Source organism: Monopterus albus, unplaced genomic scaffold (genome assembly GCF_001952655.1).
Source record: "Monopterus albus unplaced genomic scaffold, M_albus_1.0 scaffold67.1, whole genome shotgun sequence".
Classification (NCBI taxonomy): Eukaryota; Metazoa; Chordata; class Actinopteri; order Synbranchiformes; family Synbranchidae; genus Monopterus; species Monopterus albus.
This window is the reverse complement of record NW_018127947.1, coordinates 337210-358634: the sequence shown is the minus strand read 5'-3', so window position 1 is coordinate 358634 and position 21425 is coordinate 337210. Positions and strand designations below refer to the sequence as shown.

Here is a 21425-nt window from a genome sequence, read left to right as displayed (position 1 = left end):
TTTTAGGGCCCAATTTATCTGATAATTTTGTATTTTTCTTACTTTTGGGTTAATAAAAAGCCCTTTATGTTGAACTTTGGAAGATGTGTCTTTTGCCTTACTGCTTGGTCCCTGACACCTCTAAATCCAATCAAACAGAACACCATCAAAATATGTGTTCTGTTCGGGTCCGTGGGGCCCGGATTCAATTTTCACCTTAAGAAAAAAAATATTTCTAAACATTTTTTGGGCTGAAATTTGAAGCCCTTGCCTCATTTTGTGTGAAGAACACAAATCTGAAGAAATTTTTGATGCAGGACCACCGCAGCCCCCCCGTGCATTACACAATGACCCGATCAGAAGGAGTGTGTAGTCGGATGTGACCAATGTGCCATGTTTACAACCTATTGGGTCTCCTTGTCAGTTATGAGGGTTATTTGCATGTTTTATGATCACCTTGAAAGTAGTAGAAGTGAGCAGAAGTGAAAAAATCTTATAGATGTGGATTTATGAATCCATAAATATTGTACGGGACAGGGAGACCAGTCCCCCCCTTGCGCAAATCAAAGCTTTGTGGAGCTAAAATGTGCACAAACATTAACATTGTAGAAGAGTCAGAATTACACTTTCTCTACCAACAGTGTCCCTGGTCAACCATGATGCAGCAACAGCTTGTGTCTTTTTCAAATCATCTTCCTCAGCATTTCCAATGCAGCCGCCTCTCTGGTAGCGTCTTGTCGTTTCAAGTCTTTGGTTCCCTCTCCGAGAAAAACAAATAAACTACTGGTGTACTCTCTCCAGCAAGGTAAACAGTACTCATCTACCTCTCGTAAAAGTGATAAGCTGAGAGGATTCATTGTCATGTAATTAGAGAACAGCACAGACTAATGATAATACGAAGAATATCCAGAAGTGGATGCTTTCTTTAATTAATCCTCCTTTGTTCTTAATATCACCATCCTTAGTCTCTGCTCAGTTGTCTGTGTCTCTGTGTCTCCTGTCACACCATTCCTTCAACTCTCATTCGCCCTGCCTTCCTCCTGTATCTCTGTCCGTGCAGTTACTGCTCGAGGTAGATTTCTGCTTCATCTGCTCTGTCATTCACCTGAAAAGTAATCTGGTTTCCACAACCACAAGCTACTTGTGAGCTTATCCAAAGATCAGTGAGGGCGCAATTTAGTAATGTCCCTCTTTAAGATGTAGAAACTGTGACAAAATGGGATCATGTGTGAGACACATGAGGCTCTAGCAGCAAAATGGTACCTGAAAGGAAAACTAGCCTAATAGGCCAACATTAGCTTTTACAGTATAGTGAAAACTTCATGGAAGTACTAAATAGAAAATGTGACATATCAAATCAACAGAACTGACTAACTGATATAATAAAAACAAAACAAACACTGGCCATGAAGTAATTTTAGCGGCATCTGGAGCAAGAATCCAGAGGGGGCAACTTGTACCTGATAGGGTTACAAGATTTCTTAAAACAAACATTTAATACTTCACCATTATAATACCCCTTAAACTGGGTTTATTTATATATGACCATGCTGTCCATACTGATTCGCCTTTTCAGTACAATCTTCTTAAAGGGGCATCTTCCACCATGTTACCCTACTACTATGGGTGTTAATATGGTGTGTGGTTACAGTAACAGACTACTCTTAGCTACATTTACTCATGTAAGCTGTTTGTTCAGTTTCAACAGACCCATTTATTTCCTCAGTTTCTATCAGGTCTCCTTACAAGTTATACAATATTTTTGCTTAAAATGAGTTAAAACTTCAGCATCCCTTTAAATGTAGCTAAATGAGTCCTTCATTTTGGAGCCATGTTTGTTCCCCAGCTGTTCCATGATCAAAGCCCAACGAAGCTTTTTCTCCCTTTTATCTTTGTAAAGGGGGTGGCTGTGGCTCATGAGGTAGGGCAGTCGTCTCCTGACCAGCAAGTTGGTGGTTCGACTCCCGGTCTCCCCGCATGCCTAAGTGTCCCTGAGCAAGACACTGAACCCCGAATTGCTCCTGGTGGCTTGACTAGCGCCGGTGCATGGCAGCTTGTCGTCATCAGTGTGTGAATGTTGTGTGTGAATGGGTGAATGGTGTATCATCTCTGTAAAGCGCTTTGGCCAGTGCAACACACTGTGAGAAAGCGCTATATAAAATACAGTCCATTTACCATTTACCATTTGTATATAATCTCACTGCCTCAATGAAAATGGAAAATGCTAAGGTGAGTGGACAGCTCGATCCCCCTTTGAAACACAATCTAGCCATGTGAGTACTGGAGACCTTCTGTCAAATACCAGCCAGGACAAAAGCCACTCTCACACTCAGATTTCTAAAATAATGTAATATTTGAATTTGCGATGCAGCTTCAAAGTGAAAACGCTTCACCTTGATCTCATAGATCTTCAGCTTCCTCTTGATACTGGTGTTCTCTCGCTCCAGGCAGGCCAGCCTCGTCTTGATGTCCTGATAGGCGGTGATAAGGGCAAAGTGGGAGGCTGAATAGACATCGTCACAGGGCAGAGTTGAGGAGCGCCACACCGCGCTGCCACAGCCATCCTCCTTCAGGCCGCCTGCGTCGCCGCCTCCTCCCAGCAGCCCCAGCTCCCCACTGCCAAACAGAGACTGCATCTCTGAGCCTCAGCCTGAGGACAGACAGTTATTCGCTTATTAATCATTAAATCACCTGAGTGTTACCATTCAATTAAATAACACCATTTGATAAGCCTGTCAGAGATGGACTTATCAAATGCACTAATACAGTCATCCTAAAAACACCACACGGGCTGCAAACAAAAGAAGAAGGCTTGTCTTTGACTTGTAAGTTTAAAGAAATAGGACGTGATGTTTTCATGTGCAGTCTCATTAACAGTATGATCCAAAACCTTGATCATGCAGGATACTGGTGTACATGTAATATTCAGTTTCTCGAGCTGATCCACATTTTCCTTTAAGCCACCGGACTCATTTCATGCCCATCATTTGCATTTTGGTAAGAGTGCTCCTATAGGTGCGTGAGCAACCTCATACTGGTATGTTAATCAGATCTGTTTTGCATATGAGTCTGGTTCATGCTCTTGTTCTATTTCACACTGCTTACAAAACTGTGACAGCCTACGCTCCTTGAGTGGCATGATGAACGAGCTGGGCCGGTAGCTGATTATGCTGCGTCACAGCCACCTGGCCTTGGCCTTCCTCCCCTGCCCGAAGACTCTGGGCGCTGCTGTCAAAAGTGATAAATAGCACCTGTGATGTCATGGCCCTCTGTTTGTGCAGCCAAAGGAGACGTGCACACAGACGTCGTAATAGATAGGCACACAAAGAACAGTTTGATTTACAGGTACAGCTAGTCGATTTGATGTATATGGGAATGGATGCCTTCCTGACTCCTAGCATTGCCTCGTGAGTCAGCGATTGCCTACTGGGCTATTTTCATCTGCTCCCTTCCTCCACAGTGCTATTTTCCTCATGTTTCAAGAGAGAATTGGGGAATAAAGCCTCTGCCATCTACGGTTCTTTTCCTCGCTGGTCAAACAGGATGATCCAGAAGCACTCCTACATACACAGACACACACAAACACAAGTCTGAGCATATTCAGCCAAAAACACCACAGGGGAACAGTTGCACAGCAAAAGAAATGAACATATGGACAAAACTGCCTGTTTGATCAAACAGGTGGCCCACACACGTCCTGTGCCAGGCTCCTGCCAGCTGCCTAAGATGTGTAGCATGTCAGGTCTGATGCAGTTTTACCTGTACTCGAATATCATACCTGTCCTGACTAGATTTTAAAAATGTTTCCAGTATGCTATAAAATGAGCAGAAAGAGGTGCTGCTGATAAAAGAGACTTATGGAAGCTGATGTTGAGGTGAGACTGTCCTCTGTAGAAAAACACCAGCTAGGGCGGTGGCTCTAATCAATGTGACTGTGAAAGGCTTCACCTGTAGTGATGAGCCAACAGTTATCACCTAACGCTGCAGCGCCCCTCGGCTCTACACAGCTTTATAGTGAATTTTTGTTTATCTGTCCAGCCTGCAAATGCTGTCAGAGCTGTTTTCAGATGCAGCAGGCAGCTGTTTTCACTGGCAGCTAGAGACTAGCTGGAGAACACAGTGGAGCATTTAGCAGCTAAAGAGTCTAAAAAGGGAGCTGGTGGAGGCTAAACAGAGCTAAAAGGAAAGTGAATCCTGGTGTAACAATTGGCAGGTGGACAGAAATACAACTTCAAATGAATGCTAACGTTACCAGTGGTGAAAGGGACACTCAGATTCTTTACTCAAGTAAAAGCAGCAATACCACAGTGTAAAAATACTCTGTTAAAAGTAAAAGTCCTGCATTTAAAGGTTATTTAATCACAAAAGTATTGGCATCAAAATATACACAAAGTACCAAAAGTAAAAGAACTCATTATACAGATTAGCACATCTCACACTGATATATATATATCATCTTCTTGGATTATAATTACTGGTGCATTATTATGTTCAATCCATTTAATGCTGCAGTTAGTAAAGTTGTTGCTAATTTTAACTACAGCGCCTTATTTGCTTTAAATTTGAAGTACTTCTAGGTAGCTTGTGAATTTCCCCCAGGTGCCAATAACATCTTATGATTATACTGCATTTTGGTTTATTAATCAGATTCTGAAAACTAACTAATAACCAAAGTTATTGAATGAAGGTAGTACACTAAAATGTAGTGAAGTCAAAGTAGGAAGTAGCAGAAAATGAAAATACTCACAGTACAGATGCTTCACAGCTGTTCTTAAGTACAGTACTTAGTAAATATACTTAGTTACTTTCCTCCTCTGAATGTTGCTACGTCTGTTCAAGAGGTGATAATATTTTGTTTTCAGATTGTTCTGCAGCCTCCGAGGCTGTGAAGAAAAAATTAAACACAGTTTCTCCCATTTCTGAAGCATTCGTGTTGCTTTGGTGAGGTGAAAGGCCCTCAGGTGGGGTGGTGAATTAAAAAGCCATCATTCATTTACCTCCAAACACCAACAGCCCAACACGTTCCTATTCTGAGCCATACTGCATCAGAAAATGGATATGGAAGGGCTAAGCCTTCACATCGTCCCACGTAGTGACCACATTTACATAAAAATCCTATAGAAACAGCATGCACCACCATCAACATTCAGGTTCGAAGACATAATTACCCATAAACCAAAAATCTGATAAAACTGCCATGTAGATGCTATGATTAGTCTAGAAGTACCAATTCACAGGCTGTATACCTGCAAGGACTCGTATAAACACTGGCTAGATTCAGCATAACAGAATCATTTGCTTAGAAAATATCTCCATCTTGACTAGCTACCAGCTGGCATGCTCCAGTGAAGAGGGTGCAGTCTAGCTTCCTACCGGACACAGTAAAGGACGGGGACAGAGGAACATCTATTTGGTCTGTCTTCCTCTCATTGGCAGCATAACACTGAGGCGTTTTTCACGCACACACATTCACTGAGCTGTGTCTAAGTTTCTCTCTCCTTCCCCAGTCACACACAATCCACTCTATCTCCTCCTCTATCTCAGGCCTCACTTGCTGAGGCTCTCATGGCCCCATTGGGCTGCAGATGTGTTGGCGGACATTGCACCCAACCAGCTCCTGATGCATTATGGCGATTACCACAAGAAGTCATACGTTACCTCTACTGAGACTGCCTGTCCCCTTCTCTTCCTCTCTCTTTGCCCTTGCTTCCCTTTCCTTTCTTTCTCTCCAGAGATGTAAGCTGTCCCCTCTCTCTGTGGCACCATGTACTGACCTGAAAGGGCCGAGCACTACTTCCGTAATAGGCAGACCGAGAGCAGTGAACTGAGTGGGTGACTCTGAGAAGCCTTTGTGTTCATTGCCTACATGTGGCGGCAATTTTACATGTAGGTCTCATGTTTGAAAAGCTCCCAGGGTCGATTTGTGGAAAAGGTCGGCCCTGCTGACATTTTCTTCCAGCACGTCTCAAGTCTGATTGAACGCTGTCCCGCTGATGTCAGGTCTACAGAAGGTTAAATAAAGAGCAGCATACAGTACAGTTAAATGTACTGCAGTTCCACCATAAGAGCACTTAATTGTGATTTCTAATACACAGAAAAATATTTAGCTAAACTATAAATTGTGCAAATGTGGCACTGTTATGCTGCTAAGGAGATTCTTCAGGAATTTAATTCCATCCGAGACCCAGATTCTGATGCATCTTGTCTTGAGATCAGAGTAGGTGAGGAAGGCCAAAAATGACGACAAATGGCCTTCGATAGCAGGTTGAAGGTTTCTCTTATTTAAGAACAGTGAAGGGGGGGGGACCTTGGTCTATCAAAATGCGTTTTTAAAAAACGGTTTGCATTCAGCATACTGGCAAACAGAAACTAGTTCACAGTGACAACCTACTGTAGCGAGCCTCCATGAACAGCAAAGACGGTCTGTTGGTCAGTCGGTGGGTCGGTCCACCACTTTGGTCCAGATACTACTAATACAGGAATTGTGATGATGTTTTGTACATATATTCATTGTGCCCATTGGCTGAATCCTAATGATGGTGACCCCCTGACCTCTCCTCTAGTTGAGTTCTGTTCTGGTATCGTGCAACCTCATAGCTCAAACGTCAGCTTCAAAGTGGCAATTCAACTTAAGGTAAACAAGTAAAGATGAAAACCAATTTCGACTGTGTAAATGCAGATTGTCAGTTTGAATGTACATCCGGTTCGTCCATAATTTAATTCTGAAAAAGAAACTTCTTCACCTATCAGCTGAAAGGAAAAACACAGAGTTTTGTCGAAGCAAGTGTAAATTAGCTTGGACTCAACAGGGGACACATCACTCTGCCTCTGTAAGAGAAGTCTCCTTATTTTCAGTATAAAGGAGAGAAAAAGAAGAGATGCAGATGAGTAAATAAATTCAAGGAATGAGCCAAATCCTGGTATATTGCACCTGTTTTCAGAAATTTTTAATATTGCTGGCTTCAACTTTTAAAGTAATTAGTCTTTTAAAGGAATGGCTTTTTGGCATTGGGACATCAGGTATACTCTAATCTTTTATAATGGTGGCATTTCTACGTGGCACAGTCATTATGGGGAGAGCTGTGCTGCTTGCACAATATTGGGTACATGATGAACGAGAAGGAGCTGTGACACAATGTTGGAAAATAAACTGAGTGGAAAAACAAGATTCTCAGGCTGCATCCATCGGTGATGGATTTTAAAAGTTGTTTTGCAGCTGAATGTTTATTTCTGGCTTAATTTATAACCGTGGTGAGTGTGAGGAACACTTATCTCTGGTTCACACTAGTCTACCAGGCTGCCAACTACATTTTCTCATTAATGTCATTAGTTACAAGATAAAACATAGAATTCCACTGCCTGTTTTACACAAACCAGTGCTTCTGTAAAACTGTGCTTGAGCTTTATGCTAATGTCAGCATGTTATCATGCTGACAATGACACTGACATACTGACATGTAGCAGGTACAGTGACTAAAGGGACATGCTTACAGCAATACAACCAGTAGTAGTGGAAACTGATCCTTGATTGAACATGAAATACAACAGCTGGATTACTCCAGTCTCTGCAGGAAATCCCACGATGCGTCAAAAAGAACGAGCCTGATCCATTTACAAACATTCATAACCCAGTCAAATTCCAGAGCTGGTGCTTTCTGTAAATCCTGCAAATCACATTTGTGAGATCCTTTGAGGATTGAAGCACCAGATGATTGTTCTCTCAAAAGGAGATGTCTGTGTCTGCCAGTTCACTCATGTGGATTGTGAGAGATTATAATGGGGCAAATCTCCTTATAGATGATATTGATCAGTTCTGTTCTGGTTCCTGCTTGTGGCACTAAGGAAAATTTCAGTATATAGTTCAATTAAGAGATCTCCATAAAGCTTTTACAAGCGTACAAGGTTCTGTGTGTGTGCTTCTCTCCCAGGGCATAAACACATCCGGCCAGCTGGGTTTTGTGGTGATACCAGAACCAGGATCAAAGGGGAAACTGGGGATTAAATGCTAGAAGACACAGCCACTTTCTTTTATGTCTCCCCCTCTTCCTTCCTCACAGCTGGCATCTATTTCTCTCTGTCCTTTACCTCTGCTTCTCTCTGAATATCACTCCATGAGCACCTCTCTCATACAGTACCTTCTCTCCTTTCATTACCTTTCTCTTTCCCACCTCCTCTTAATTCCTCCACCCTCTGTCTGGCAGCACTGAACAGCCCAGTTCTTCTCAGCACCTCCCTACGATCCCCACAGGATGTTTGGCACCTCTGAGTCAGATGTTATATCTGTGCATGGAGAGTCCAGGGCAGAGAGTTGGTTTCCTTTCTGCCCTGGACTTAGGGATGGGGTTTAGCAGCATTTTATGAAATCTGCATCCAGTTCTGAATCCACCTACTGAATCAAATTCAAGTCAGGTACTTTGAGAGATCCTCAGTCGCACCTGTCTGTCTGCCTGTAGTATTCAGAGTAACCGCCTCCAGTGCTTGAATTAGTACTGAGTACTGACAAATTAGATTGTGCAGCATCAACACTTTCTAATCAACGTAGGTATGTACAGTACAGTATAATGTAGTTATTGTAAGTGCTGTGGAGAATAGGAGGCAGCCGTGGGAGTAGAATATGTAGTGGGGTTGGAAAAGAGTTCTACTCCAAAATAATCTGTTCAAAATTGTCCTCGCACAGCCTGGATGGTAGGGGTGCATCTTTTCACAAGTTATATACATTAATGAGAAATCTATACAAATTGATTTGTATTATGATTTTGTCCTTCCACCCACGAGTTTGTAATTTGTACCAGTATTTTAGAAATAATGATGTCAGTTCAGTTATATTTAAAATAGTTTGTCCCACATACAATGCAAACGTTCACCTCAACTGTTCATAAATCTAATGGCTGAAGTTCTCAAATGCAACCCCTGTTTCAGCTAATCAGTTCAAAATTAGATGAGATTACATCAAACGGCTCAGCTCTGTCTCTGTTACTGCTGTGTGGCATCGACTTTTGGCTGACTAGAAGACACATGGATTCATAGCTCAATGTACATTTAAAGCACATGCACACTGTACACACGCACGCAGCGCTCAGAGCAAGCACATGCCACGTGCCACTACTGTCCATAGCCACAATACACACACCCACACAGACACACATTCAGTACATGCACCCACATGTGCATTACAACAGCACTTAGCCAGCCAGTCAGCACTGGAGAAAAGCACCACCTCTCATGAATGCCATGCTGTGCCATGCCATGATTCATCACTTGGGGAATCAGCTGTGTAGGCAAGCAGAGTGCTGTGTGTGTGTGTGTGTGTGTGTGTGTGTGTGTGTGTGTGTGTGTGTGAGTAAGGCAGCTGCCTCTTGGGAGATTGATGGCAGGGGCAGGATGGAGACAATGAGCTGTGTTGCTGTATTTTTCCCTCCTCTTCTTGTTTTCTATCTGCTCTAGCTCTGTTTTCTCTCTTTCTCTGTAGCTCCCCTCATCTTTCTTTCCACTGGAGCAGCAGTGAACTGTCAGTACCCTCCCCTCCTCTTTCCAACCACCCTCTTCCCTTCCTCTCTTGCTCTGTCATTCATCCATCTTGGTATTCAGCAGTAAGGTTCATCACACTCCCCTTGAGGGGAAGGGGGGTAAGAACTCTATCTTGACTTTCCCCACAAACGGCATTAATCTCCTCATTATTACTACAACCACTCCAATTCCCTCCCTCTGACATCTGAGTCAAAGTTAAGCTGCAGCCCAGAAACAAAGATCTGACAGAAAAAGACAATTAAAGCCAACCCTCCTTTTATCAACTTCACTTAGCCTCTCTATTTAACTCCGGCCACACACAGTCACACAAACGTGCACACGCATTTAATATGCACATGCACGATGATATAGTGAGTGAGTTGGATGACTCACAAGCACTCATGTGTTTCCCGGTGAAACAAAACCTGTAATTTGGTTGCAGCTGGTACAAAGTGCATTAAGAAAGACGGTGTGATGCTGTTTCTTTCACTGCACAGTTGGAGAGAAACATGGCTGCTCTGGATAGATGAAGTACACAGGGTAGTGAGAGTAAGGGACAACTGTGCATGCAGTTATTTAGCTGGAGAAATTTAAAGCTGCATTTATAACTATTTTTATGGGTCTGTGTAATGTGAAAAAGCTCTGATAAACCCATTGTATCCTACCTGCTCAGTAGCAAGTAGCAGAGAGACACAGGTAGCCACTAGCTGGTGAGCACAGTGGAGAATTTAGCAGCTAAAGACTCTGATATTTGGCACAGAGTGAATATGGGACTCGGACTTAGACTTAGATTTGCTCTGTGTCCCCTGGATGTGTAAACAGGCAACTGTTTGCCAACATACTCACCAAACCAACTTTATAAGCAGTACAACACTTTTTCACCATAAATCTATTTATGAGCTTTGAAGATGAATTTCTAAATGTCATTGAGCCACCTTGTAAAAAAAATAAACATATACACCAGTGACAGAAAGTAGAAAGTACAATATTTGCATTTATTGCAAATTTCTCAAACTGTACAAAGATGATCATTATTGCTAAAATAATTTCATTAATTGATAAGTTGACATCTTTTATGATCAGTTTTAATGAATCGTTTAATGTCACACTATATGATCATCTCTGAGCAGCTGCCACTGACAGAAATGAACAAATTCCAGGACAATGATAATAGAGTCATTAGTCTGTGTTATTAACTTTGCTAACATTAGCTAACGTTAAGTAAGGCTGCAGCTGCAAACCTCTGAGTGGGCTGTTTAAACAATTTATCAAGCAAATATGCCTAAAATTTGTTGGTTCCAGCTTTGGACTGTTAGTCCAGCAAAACGCTGGAGATAATCACTTATTAGATTTTGGACATTTCATTGAACAGAAATATTGCGGACAGAATTTGTGCTGAAGCGTTCTGATATCATGAAGTCGACTGTGCAGCGACTTCACTGGAGGCTGCATAGTGAGGGTCCAGTCCTCTGAGGGGTATGATGATTCTTCTGCTTTGTAATTATGATACATAGCTCAGTGTGTTCTGGGTTTGTGGTTTTCATTAGTGATGCCGTAAATGTCTGCTGTGTTTTTATAGCCTGGGGAGGATCAGGTGGTGAAGAAGACCTTGCAATGCAAAACGATGCAACCACTCAACCTTGAAGTGGAAAGCAGCATCAGTCAGATCCCATCACACACACACACACACACACACACACACACACACACACACACACACACACCGCTGAGAGCTTCTGCTTCATGGTAAATTCATACATTAATGACAGCTGGAGCAGCTTGCATCTTTCTAGCGCTAGTGGCCCTGACTCTTGGCTCTCACTTTTGTCTTGTTCCTCCTGCATCTAAAGGCTTGTGTGTTTCATAGAACATCACGTCCTCCCCCAGTGTGTCTGTTCTGCTGTCATGCATTGACTAAAAGACAGACTGACAGTCGGACACACAGGCTTCTGCACACAAATGACTAAACTGAAAAATGATGGTACACCAAATATGCATGAAATGACAAATAATGCAAACAGAGCATCTGGAAGCTTCACTGTTACCTTATTAAATGTTTTTCAAATGCATTAATTTTGTGTTTTAAATTTGAGTTTTGGCTTCTTTTAAGTCAGATTAACTGTTCTTTATTTTTACATTGTACTGTTACACTGTTTAAAAAGATCTGTTAATTTTGAAAAAGGCAAAGCGTGAAACGACAAAGTTCAGGACTTGGGACTTTATAGCTAATACCTGTTTGTATCCAGCGCGCTAAACTACTTTTAGCATGAAACAAATCCCCACTGACCATGTGGATAGGAATTGGGCCATAATTCAAATGATTTTCAGCCTTGTGGTTCTAAGCCAATACAGTCTTTAGCTACTTCAGCCCTCCTGCAGGTTAGGAGGCACATGTACGCCTTATGAACAGAACAGTTTAAGATCAAAAATGGGGCATCTCTCTCTCGCTCTGTCCTTCCCTCTCTAACTCTCACACAGATACAAGGTAGCCATGTATGAGCAGTCTGCACACTTTGCTAAGAACGGCCATATGCAGCCATCAGAGTGTCAGAGACAGAGTGAGAGGCGGTGCTAAAAGACAGACAGGAGAACGACAGATGAGACTGTAACCAAGTGTGCCGGGGGAGCTGATGACATGCAACACTTGTGGAGGATAAAGCAAACAACTACAGCAGATTACAGCACAGCTGACAGGATGTACAAAGAACAGTGAGAGAAGAGAAGAATGAGAAAATGAATGAGTAGGAGAGATCAATGGAGGCTGACAGACTTAGATGCGTTGCGGGTTGGCCTGTACTTTGTTTGGAGGAAACGGGCAGAAGGGCCACATTCACCAGCCAATCATTACACAGCGACGCAGGTACAACATCACACTTGTTAAGGCAATCAACCCATCTGTTCCACTTCATATGTCTCACATGTACTGTAGCGTAGACCTGCACTGGAGGTCATCAATGAGGTGTTGAGAAAAGGTCTTAACATCAACTGCACAATAAAATAAGATGAAATGAGAAGAAGCACCTTGGTTTGTACCGTATCTCTAACATGAACTGTGAACTTCTTTAGTTGTGCAGAACAATAAGGAAGTGAGTGTATCATTGTCTATCTCTAGTTCACATTTCTCATGTCCAAACTGTAATTCTGTCTCACCAGTGTGAAAACTACAAGTCAGGGTCGTGAGCTCTGGGAAATTTGGAGAGAAGACTTGTCCCAGTGTGGAGAAATGTTGGGGAGAGTATGAAGAATCATGAATTCATTGTCTCCATTCTTTGTCTACATTTCATCTTGTTATTGGCTTGCAGTAATGACAGCAACCCACGCAAGCAGCAACACTACCTACCAGTGCAGGCTTTCCTACAGGAAACACGATGTGCCTGTACACTTTCTTGGACCCTGAAAAGATGTGATACTGTTTCAGTGAGACAAAGCAAAACGATTGGTCTGAACTCTAAGTTTTTAGGCCTAAATGTGCCTTAATTTTCTGGTGATTTAACAGGCATTAATGTGGATAGGACCAAGAGGTTGTAAATACAAAGCATTTGGAGTCTCCCCCACAAAGCCATTTATGTGTTGACCCCTTCATCTTTTGCATAACAAAACGATGAAGCACACAGAACACAAACAGAAACTGAGAGTGCTTCCCCTCAGTCGTGCTCAGCAGCTTATACGCCACCCTCTGACACTAGCTGCATTTCAGCCATATATTTATTGGAAATCTATGTGCTGTGCCAGGACACTGCTGCAAACACAAAGATTATCTCATAGATAAAACTATTCTTTGTATTCCTGGAGTCATTTTGGTGACAGTTTGTTAGTTAGACAGAGATGCAGGCTTCTTTGTTTTGAGAGATGTGACAGTGTTGTCAGTATGTCTGCCTCTGCTCTTCTTTTTCCCACTATGTATTTCATTTATTATAGCGTCACAGTGGCAGCAGGATTAGTGTTGCAAACACTTTCTGGAATGTCAACAACAAGTCATTTTCATGCCGCAATCTCATCACGTGAATTGATAATTTTAGATGCACCAGAGCGAGTTTATGCAGTCAAGCAAATGGGTAACCTGGTTTTTCCGAGACACAAAAAGAGTCATGTGAATTCCCAGCGAGCATGAAGCCTCCAGGCCCAAAATGGACTTTCTACCTCTTTCTAAACACTCAATAGCTCCAGTTTCTCTCTCACACACAAGGTCCTTTTCTCTTTTTACTATAACTCTGTGTTGGTGTTTTAGAGCCCCTCTGTTGCATAGATAGTTTTAGCTACTCTGGTCACACACACACACACACACACACACACACACACACACACCTACTGTGCACATTACTCTACATTATGCCTCCACAGTTGGCATGGTGTCTTGAGTGGGCAGAGAGGGTGAGTGGACACATTACACTGCAGTTACATCACATTCCTTCAGTCTCCTAAGCAACCAGGTGTCCTCTAACAACAAAAACAACATAACTCTGACCCTGTTACATCACCCTCCAGTTGTCACACAATGTTCAAGGTCCCATATTGAACAAAAAACACATTTCACTTCATCACAATCTTTCTGTGCTGCTGTGCAAAGTCTTGGTGGTGTATAGTGCAATCAGTAGGGAATGAAAACAGCAAGGACAGGGCAGTGGGAAGTGTGAGTTTGTTGCTTCTGAGACCTTTTTGCTTGAAAGAATATGGCTACAAGCGACTCATCTAAAGCCAAAACTCTGAGAGGAGAGCTTTGAGTGCAGGTGGGCCGCCCATGGATGTTTCCAAAGCAGGAGAAAAGAGAGAATCAGCGGCCACTGCCTTGGCCCAGATTTTATACTACTGTTATGTAAAAAATATGACAAAGGAAAGGCTGAGAAACCAGCTGGAACAAAACAGGTGAAAATATAATATAATTTATAGTCAGTGTGTTTGTCCACTTTGTCGTTGAATTGGAAGTTTGTTTTTAAGCAAATTTCTCTGGGTGATAAAATTGTATTAATGTACTGCTATTGAACTGGATTAAAAGAAAAACGTGAAGCTACAGCCAGCAGACAGTTTAGCTTAGCATAAAGACTGGAAACAGGAAAGCATCTGGCCTGGCTCAGTCCAAAGGTGACACGGTTTCCCTGTCAGCACCTCTAAATCTCACTAACAAACATGTTATATCTTGCTTGTTTAATAAGTAGATTACTCAATAAGAAAGTGAAACTGTTGAACTATCTGTCTCTGTTCGTGTTTCTTGTTCTGTTGAACTTTTTCTTTTAGACATGATGACACCATGTCCCTTATAAATAAGACCCACATTGTAGGAAACTGAGATCTCTCTTTTACTTTTCCCTTTTCAGCCATTTAGACTCAGGCTACAGGACTCGCGCTGAATGGCAGCAACATCAAAAGTAGGAAATATATGATACTGAATGCAATAGAGAAGAAGAAAACAGAGGAAGTGTGTGTGTGTGTGTGTACTCCTACGTCCATTGGCATTGGCATTGCTATCTCCTGAAGGAGGAAGACGAAACGATCAAAGCTTTGATGGGGCACAGAAATGTCCTCCAGGTGTAACTGGCCATGCAGCATCTTGCACTGTGCCACACACTAAATCTAATCAGGGAAATTTGGCTTGTGCTGGCTGGACAGGATCATAAGGCTCAGGGGAACTGTCTGTCTGCCACAGGCTGGACATTAGCTGCTATTTGTTTTAGCAAATGTACTTTAAAAAGAGCCTTTCGTGTCTATTCTTACGCCAGTGAGCCTCAAGACATTTCGGTACCTCAGTCACCAGTTTTGACTGATGAGCATCTTTTGTAAATAATCATAATCTCCTGCACTCTAAGAAATGAAATGTTACATTATGAAATGTCATGGGGGTGACTGTGGTTCAGTGGGTAGAGCAGTCTTCTCCCAACTGGAAAGTCGGAGGTTCAAATCACGGTACCTGCGGTCCACATATCCTTGGGCAAGACACAGAACCCCCAAATTGCCCGTGATGGTTAGAGCCATCGGTGTGAATTGGCGCCGCAGATGGCTGCCTCGGTTCTGCACTAGAAACAAATTCCTTCCTTCCTTGTAACATACTTGGCCAAATAAAAGGTGATTGTTGTTATTATTTAGGACCATTCTTACTTACAGAGCTGCTACAGCTCTGACATACTCTCAGGATGTCTGGTGTGCACGCTGTCTGAGCTCAGTACACATCATCTCTTTTGGATGTTGGTCTGGGCTCTGACTGGACCATACCATTCTGCAGTACAGTGCCTTGCGAAAGTATTCGGCCCCCTTGAACTTTGCGACCTTTTGCCACATTTCAGGCTTCAAACATAAAGATATAAAACTGTAATTTTTTGTGAAGAATCAACAACAAGTGGGACACAATCATGAAGTGGAACGAAATTTATTGGATATTTCAAACGTTTTTAACAAATAAAAAACTGAAAAATTGGGCGTGCAAAATTATTCAGCCCCTTTACTTTCAGTGCAGCAAACTCTCTCCAGAAGTTCAGTGAGGATCTCTGAATGATCCAATGTTGACCTAAATGACAAAGGATGATAAATAGAATCCACCTGTGTGTAATCAAGTCTCCATATAAATGCACCTGCACTGTGATAGTCTCAGAGGTCCGTTTAAAGCGCAGAGAGCATCATGAAGAACAAGGAACACACCAGGCAGGTCCGAGATACTGTTGTGGAGAAGTTTAAAGCCGGATTTGGATACAAAAAGATTTCCCAAGCTTTAAACATCCCAAGGAGCACTGTGCAAGTGATAATATTGAAATGGAAGGAGTATCAGACCACTGCAAATCTACCAAGACCTGGCCGTCCCTCTAAACTTTCAGCTCATACAAGGAGAAGACTGATCAGAGATGCAGCCAAGAGGCCCATGATCACTCTGGATGAACTGCAGAGATCTACAGCTGAGGTGGGAGACTCTGTCCATAGGACAACAATCAGTCGTATACTGCACAAATCTGGCCTTTATGGAAGAGTGGCAAGAAGAAAGCCATTTCTTAAAGATATCCATAAAAAGTGTTGTTTAAAGTTTGCCACAAGCCACCTGGGAGACACACCAAACATGTGGAAGAAGGTGCTCTGGTCAGATGAAACCAAAATCGAACTTTTTGGCAACAATGCAAAACGTTATGTTTGGCGTAAAAGCAACACAGCTCATCACCCTGAACACTCCATCCCCACTGTCAAACATGGTGGTGGCAGCATCATGGTTTGGGGCTGCTTTTCTTCAGCAGGGACAGGGAAGATGGTTCAAATTGATGGGAAGATGGATGGAGCCAAATACAGGACCATTCTGGAAGGAAACCTGATGGAGTCTGCAAAAGACCTGAGACTGGGACGGAGATTTGTCTTCCAACAAGACAATGATCCAAAACATAAAGCAAAATCTACAATGGAATGGTTCACAACTAAACATATCCAGGTGTTAGAATGGCCAAGTCAAAGTCCAGACCTGAATCCAATCGAGAATCTGTGGAAAGAACTGACAACTGCTGTTCACAAACGCTCTCCATCCAACCTCACTGAGCTCGAGCTGTTTTGCAAGGAGGCATGGGCAAAAATTTCAGTCTCTCGATGTGCAAAACTGATAGAGACATACCCCAAGCGATTTACAGCTGTAATCGCAGCAAAAGGTGGCGCTACAACGTATTAACTTAAGGGGGTTGAATAATTTTGCACGCCCAATTTTTCAGTTTTTTATTTGTTAAAAACGTTTGAAATATCCAATAAATTTCGTTCCACTTCATGATTGTGTCCCACTTGTTGTTGATTCTTCACAAAAAATTACAGTTTTATATCTTTATGTTTGAAGCCTGAAATGTGGCAAAAGGTCGCAAAGTTCAAGGGGGCCGAATACTTTCGCAAGGCACTGTAGATTTACTATAATGTTTAGGATCCTTGTCATGCTTCATCAGGTAACGTGTACTGAGCTTCAGGCACCAAGACATTGTCCTGGTTCCTTGATAAACTTGGGGAGTCATTTTCCTCTCAATGATGGCAGCTGTCGCTGTCCAGCCCCATGTTATTATGCTTCCTCTACAGTACTTCACCTTTGGGCTGATGTTTTCATGGTAGCAAGCAATGCCTTTTAAATGCTATATGTACTTCTTCCCAAACAATTCACAGTCAGGATGATGAGAATACTCGAAGTCTCCGGTACCAGAATATATTATTATCTTGCAAAACTATGCAAGGGTATGCAGGGCTTCTGCTCTCCCTCTTCGTGTAATGATTCGATCTGTAAGTAGCTTAGACAAACAGCCACATTTATGAACTGTATATGAACATAAACATAGGATAAGTGGGTGGACTCAGAGAGAGAGCAGAGCCAGGGGCATGGAACACAGAAAACGAGAGTGAAAAAGCAGGAAAGACATTGGAAGAAAATGGAATAGGTTTTGCATACATTAACTATCTGTGAATTATGTCAGTGCTGTTTCTAGGCAGGACACGTCATCATCATGTATGTGTGCACGTGGTCTCGTGTGTGCTGCCCACCGGTGATGATACTGCAGAGTGAGATAAATGACCTCCTGTTCTTATGTCTCAGCCCAGCTCTCAGGGGCTCAGTGGAAACTACAGCATTATTGAGCTGGAGAGTGAACAGAGTGGGTTATTAATGCAACATCAGAGTGCAACATTTACTGTAACATTTGTAAATGTTGTTGTGGTGCTAAAATCAAACCTTTCAATGTGCAGGTAAACAACTGACATATATACAATGGACACAGCATCACCACTTTCCTCTACTATGCAAAAACTATCCAAAATAAGGTGAATACGGCAGCCAATCCCGGCCGGCAATCGGGCGAAGGTGGGGTACACCCTGGACAGGTCATGCTAACTAGCAAGTACAGCAAAATGTTTACCATATTCTTATTTTAGTATCTTAGTAGGCACGGGCTAATTAGCACTAAGCACAAAGTACAGCCAAGGCTGATGGGATTGTGATTTGTTTTGCTGAGGGCACAAGATGAAAAGTGAAGGGGTTACCAAAATTCTTACAGTTCATTTTGAGGTGGACGAAAATGTGAAAACTAAATTTTATGTCAAGACACTGAATGGTTGTTGAAATATTGTCCTCCAAACCACAAAAGTTAACCTCATGGTGGTGCTTGAGGAAAGGTCTGGGGATCAATAAAGCCATGTGATATATGGGTATCTGTACAAAATGTTATGGCAACCTCTCCAATAGTTGTTGGGATATTTCAAACAGAAAGTGGTGGACTGACGGACAGAAACCTCAGAGACATCTAAAATGTTTCCATTTCAATGAACAGTGCAGACACTGAGTGTTTGGCTTAAGTATTTAAACAAATGGCATCAGACATAGAAGATACAGTATGCGATGCACATAATGTGACTCTAGGCCCCAATTAAAAAACAATTATTCTTTAGGTGCTTGTTGGATCATAAACACTATTTATTCTCTCAACAACAAGCAATTGAAAACTGATTTACCAGAGATTTATTCATTGATGCTGAACGTGTCTTCTTGTGACACAGGTGAGAGCGACTGTTAACACCCTCGATGAAGCTGCCAGAACATCTGATCCAGACTGTGCAACTTCATGATAAATGAAACAGACAGGTGCTCACTGTGCTCACTGTGTGCGCCATCTTGGTGTAGCTAAAAAAAAAAAGGAAATAAAGCCACGGTATTTGCGTTATATCAAATCTAATCCGGCTTTGAAAGCCGGCCTGAAAAAAGACAACCCTTAAATATGAGCAGTTCTGCACTGAGAGCTAAGACCAGGGTTTCTAAACAAAAAAAAAAAATCATGCATGCACTCTCAGCTCTAATGCTCTAAATCTATAAGGACACTCAGCTTCAGGAAATGAAACAACATAGGGAACATTTATTTTCACTCGACTGTCCTCACAGTTACAATGCCCAAAACAGCATATGTTTGCATTTAATGACCAGGGCCTCTTGTGTAAATTGCTACCCAAAAATAACATGGCATTGTTATAGTACTGGAGACGTCATACGGAGGAGGTTTGAGGTGGATGGATGAGTCAGCAAAGCCTGTGACGTTGGCACAGAAGACCGATGCTTCTTTCCCATTTCCCAATAACAAGCAATATTGGTTCCCTAGTATTGGTTTCCCTATCCTTTAAGAAGAACTCCACTACCTCGAAGTCTCTTTATAGGTCTTGAGGAGTGCTACTGCATATGTGAAAAGAGCTGTAGAAATCCTTTTGTGGCTCCAGAAGGAGTCTGTGAAGCTTGATAAATGGCTCAGGCTGAACGCTACAAATCTGGAGCGCACTACTCATCTCTGCTTGAGGCCAGTGGCTCTAGGCTGTAGCACACACACACCCAAATTTCCAACCAAACTGACAGCAGTGAAGTTGAATTGTGGGTAATATAGGTACCAGGTTTTGACAAGGAAGAATAATGTATGGAGTAAAAATAACATCTCTGCATCTGCTGCTTTTAAGCTATTCATCTTGAATTGCACAGTATCACAGAAGTGCACTGCTAACTCAGCAGAGCGCTCTTTTAACCATGTAGTTGTTAACACTAACCAAATCTTGACTCTAGCTCAGAAAGCTGAAAAAAAGGCCATATGAATAACTTTTACTTGTTGTGAGTGGATAGTATTATATTGTTTTTTATTTTTAATGCACAGCAGCAACATGGAGTCAGCAGAGAGATGACCAGTGTGACATAATTTAGCTTTTATGGCACAGATACATTTATATAATATAGCTTTCATACAAAAATTTAAATCTGAAAATTCAAATAAGTCTGTCTTTATTCAGTTATTTATGAGACACAGAAATAATGACATAAACAATAAATTGAGCTTTGCCCTGTATGTAAATTTGTCATCAAAAGCATGTTTGGGAGATTTTTTTTTATATTTACATGCATATCAGGATTTATTAACTAATCTGCAGAAAAAAAACTATTTCAGGGCTCTGCAGAGTTGCCATAAGAAGCTGAAACTATCTCAAGCTGCTGCTTTCTTGACATGTACTTTCTTGCAATATTGTTCTATAAACAAAGAGTTTTGTGGTTTGATGTAATGATTGTGGTTTTCCAGGTTGAGTAATATTTTCCAGAACATTAACCAAGCTGTGCCAAAAGCAACTGCTTCCACTGTGGCTCCCATTTGCTTCTGCAAGTTAATCCATTCAACAGAGAAAAACACTTAGTCTGATCAATTGAAAGTGCCAATGTTCTCAGTCTGACTGCGTCACTGACTGCCCCCTCCTACTCCAAGCTCACACACACACACACACACACACACACACACACACACACACACACACACACACACACACACACACACACACACACACACACACACACACACACACATACACACACACACACACTGTTTTGACACACTGCAGGAGTTGTTGCAGAGCAACTTTCCTGAAGGTCACAGCTCCAAAACACTAAAATAAACTCCACAAATTAAACAACCAGGGAGTGTCTTTGATTGAGAATTGTTAGTGATGACGGTGCTGAACTGTGACACATTCTCCTGTAAAGCCTTTGTAAAACTAAATTAACAAATCTGATATAACGTATTTTGCATTGTACTGGGACAGTGTCCTTGGTAGAAATAAAAAAATTTTCCAAACAAAATCAGACTGAGAGGCCATTTCCTGATGAGTATGAAATCGCTGGACTACTCTAATGTCATTTTACAGCAGAAACACAGCATCAACAGCACTCATCAGCACAAAATATGGGATCAGAGGAATGGTTCTGAAATGGATTAAAAGTTATTTGACACAGAGGCGTCAATTTGTGAAGTTGGGTGAATATCAATTGAGTGAGCTGGATATTGTATGTGGAGTGCCTCAGGGTTCTGTTTTGGGACCTAAATTATTTATATTATACATTAATGATATATGCAAGGTTTCTGATTTAGTGAAAGTGGTTTTGTTTGCTGATGACACTACCATATGGGCACCGGGTGAAAACCTACAGCAACTCTCTGGAC

At 42.0% G+C, this 21425-nt stretch overlaps 1 protein-coding gene across 1 annotated transcript in view; it reads right to left on the bottom strand.

Annotated features, from left to right (window-relative positions):
• tbkbp1 (TBK1 binding protein 1) overlaps positions 1-21425 on the bottom strand; it is a 50267-nt gene that overhangs the window by 25272 nt on the left and 3570 nt on the right. Inside the window, exon 2 of the mRNA XM_020604752.1 lies at positions 2373-2629. Coding sequence (XP_020460408.1) covers positions 2373-2615 — 243 coding nt within the window. The 5' untranslated portion in view covers positions 2616-2629. The remainder of the gene's footprint in view (positions 1-2372; positions 2630-21425) is intronic.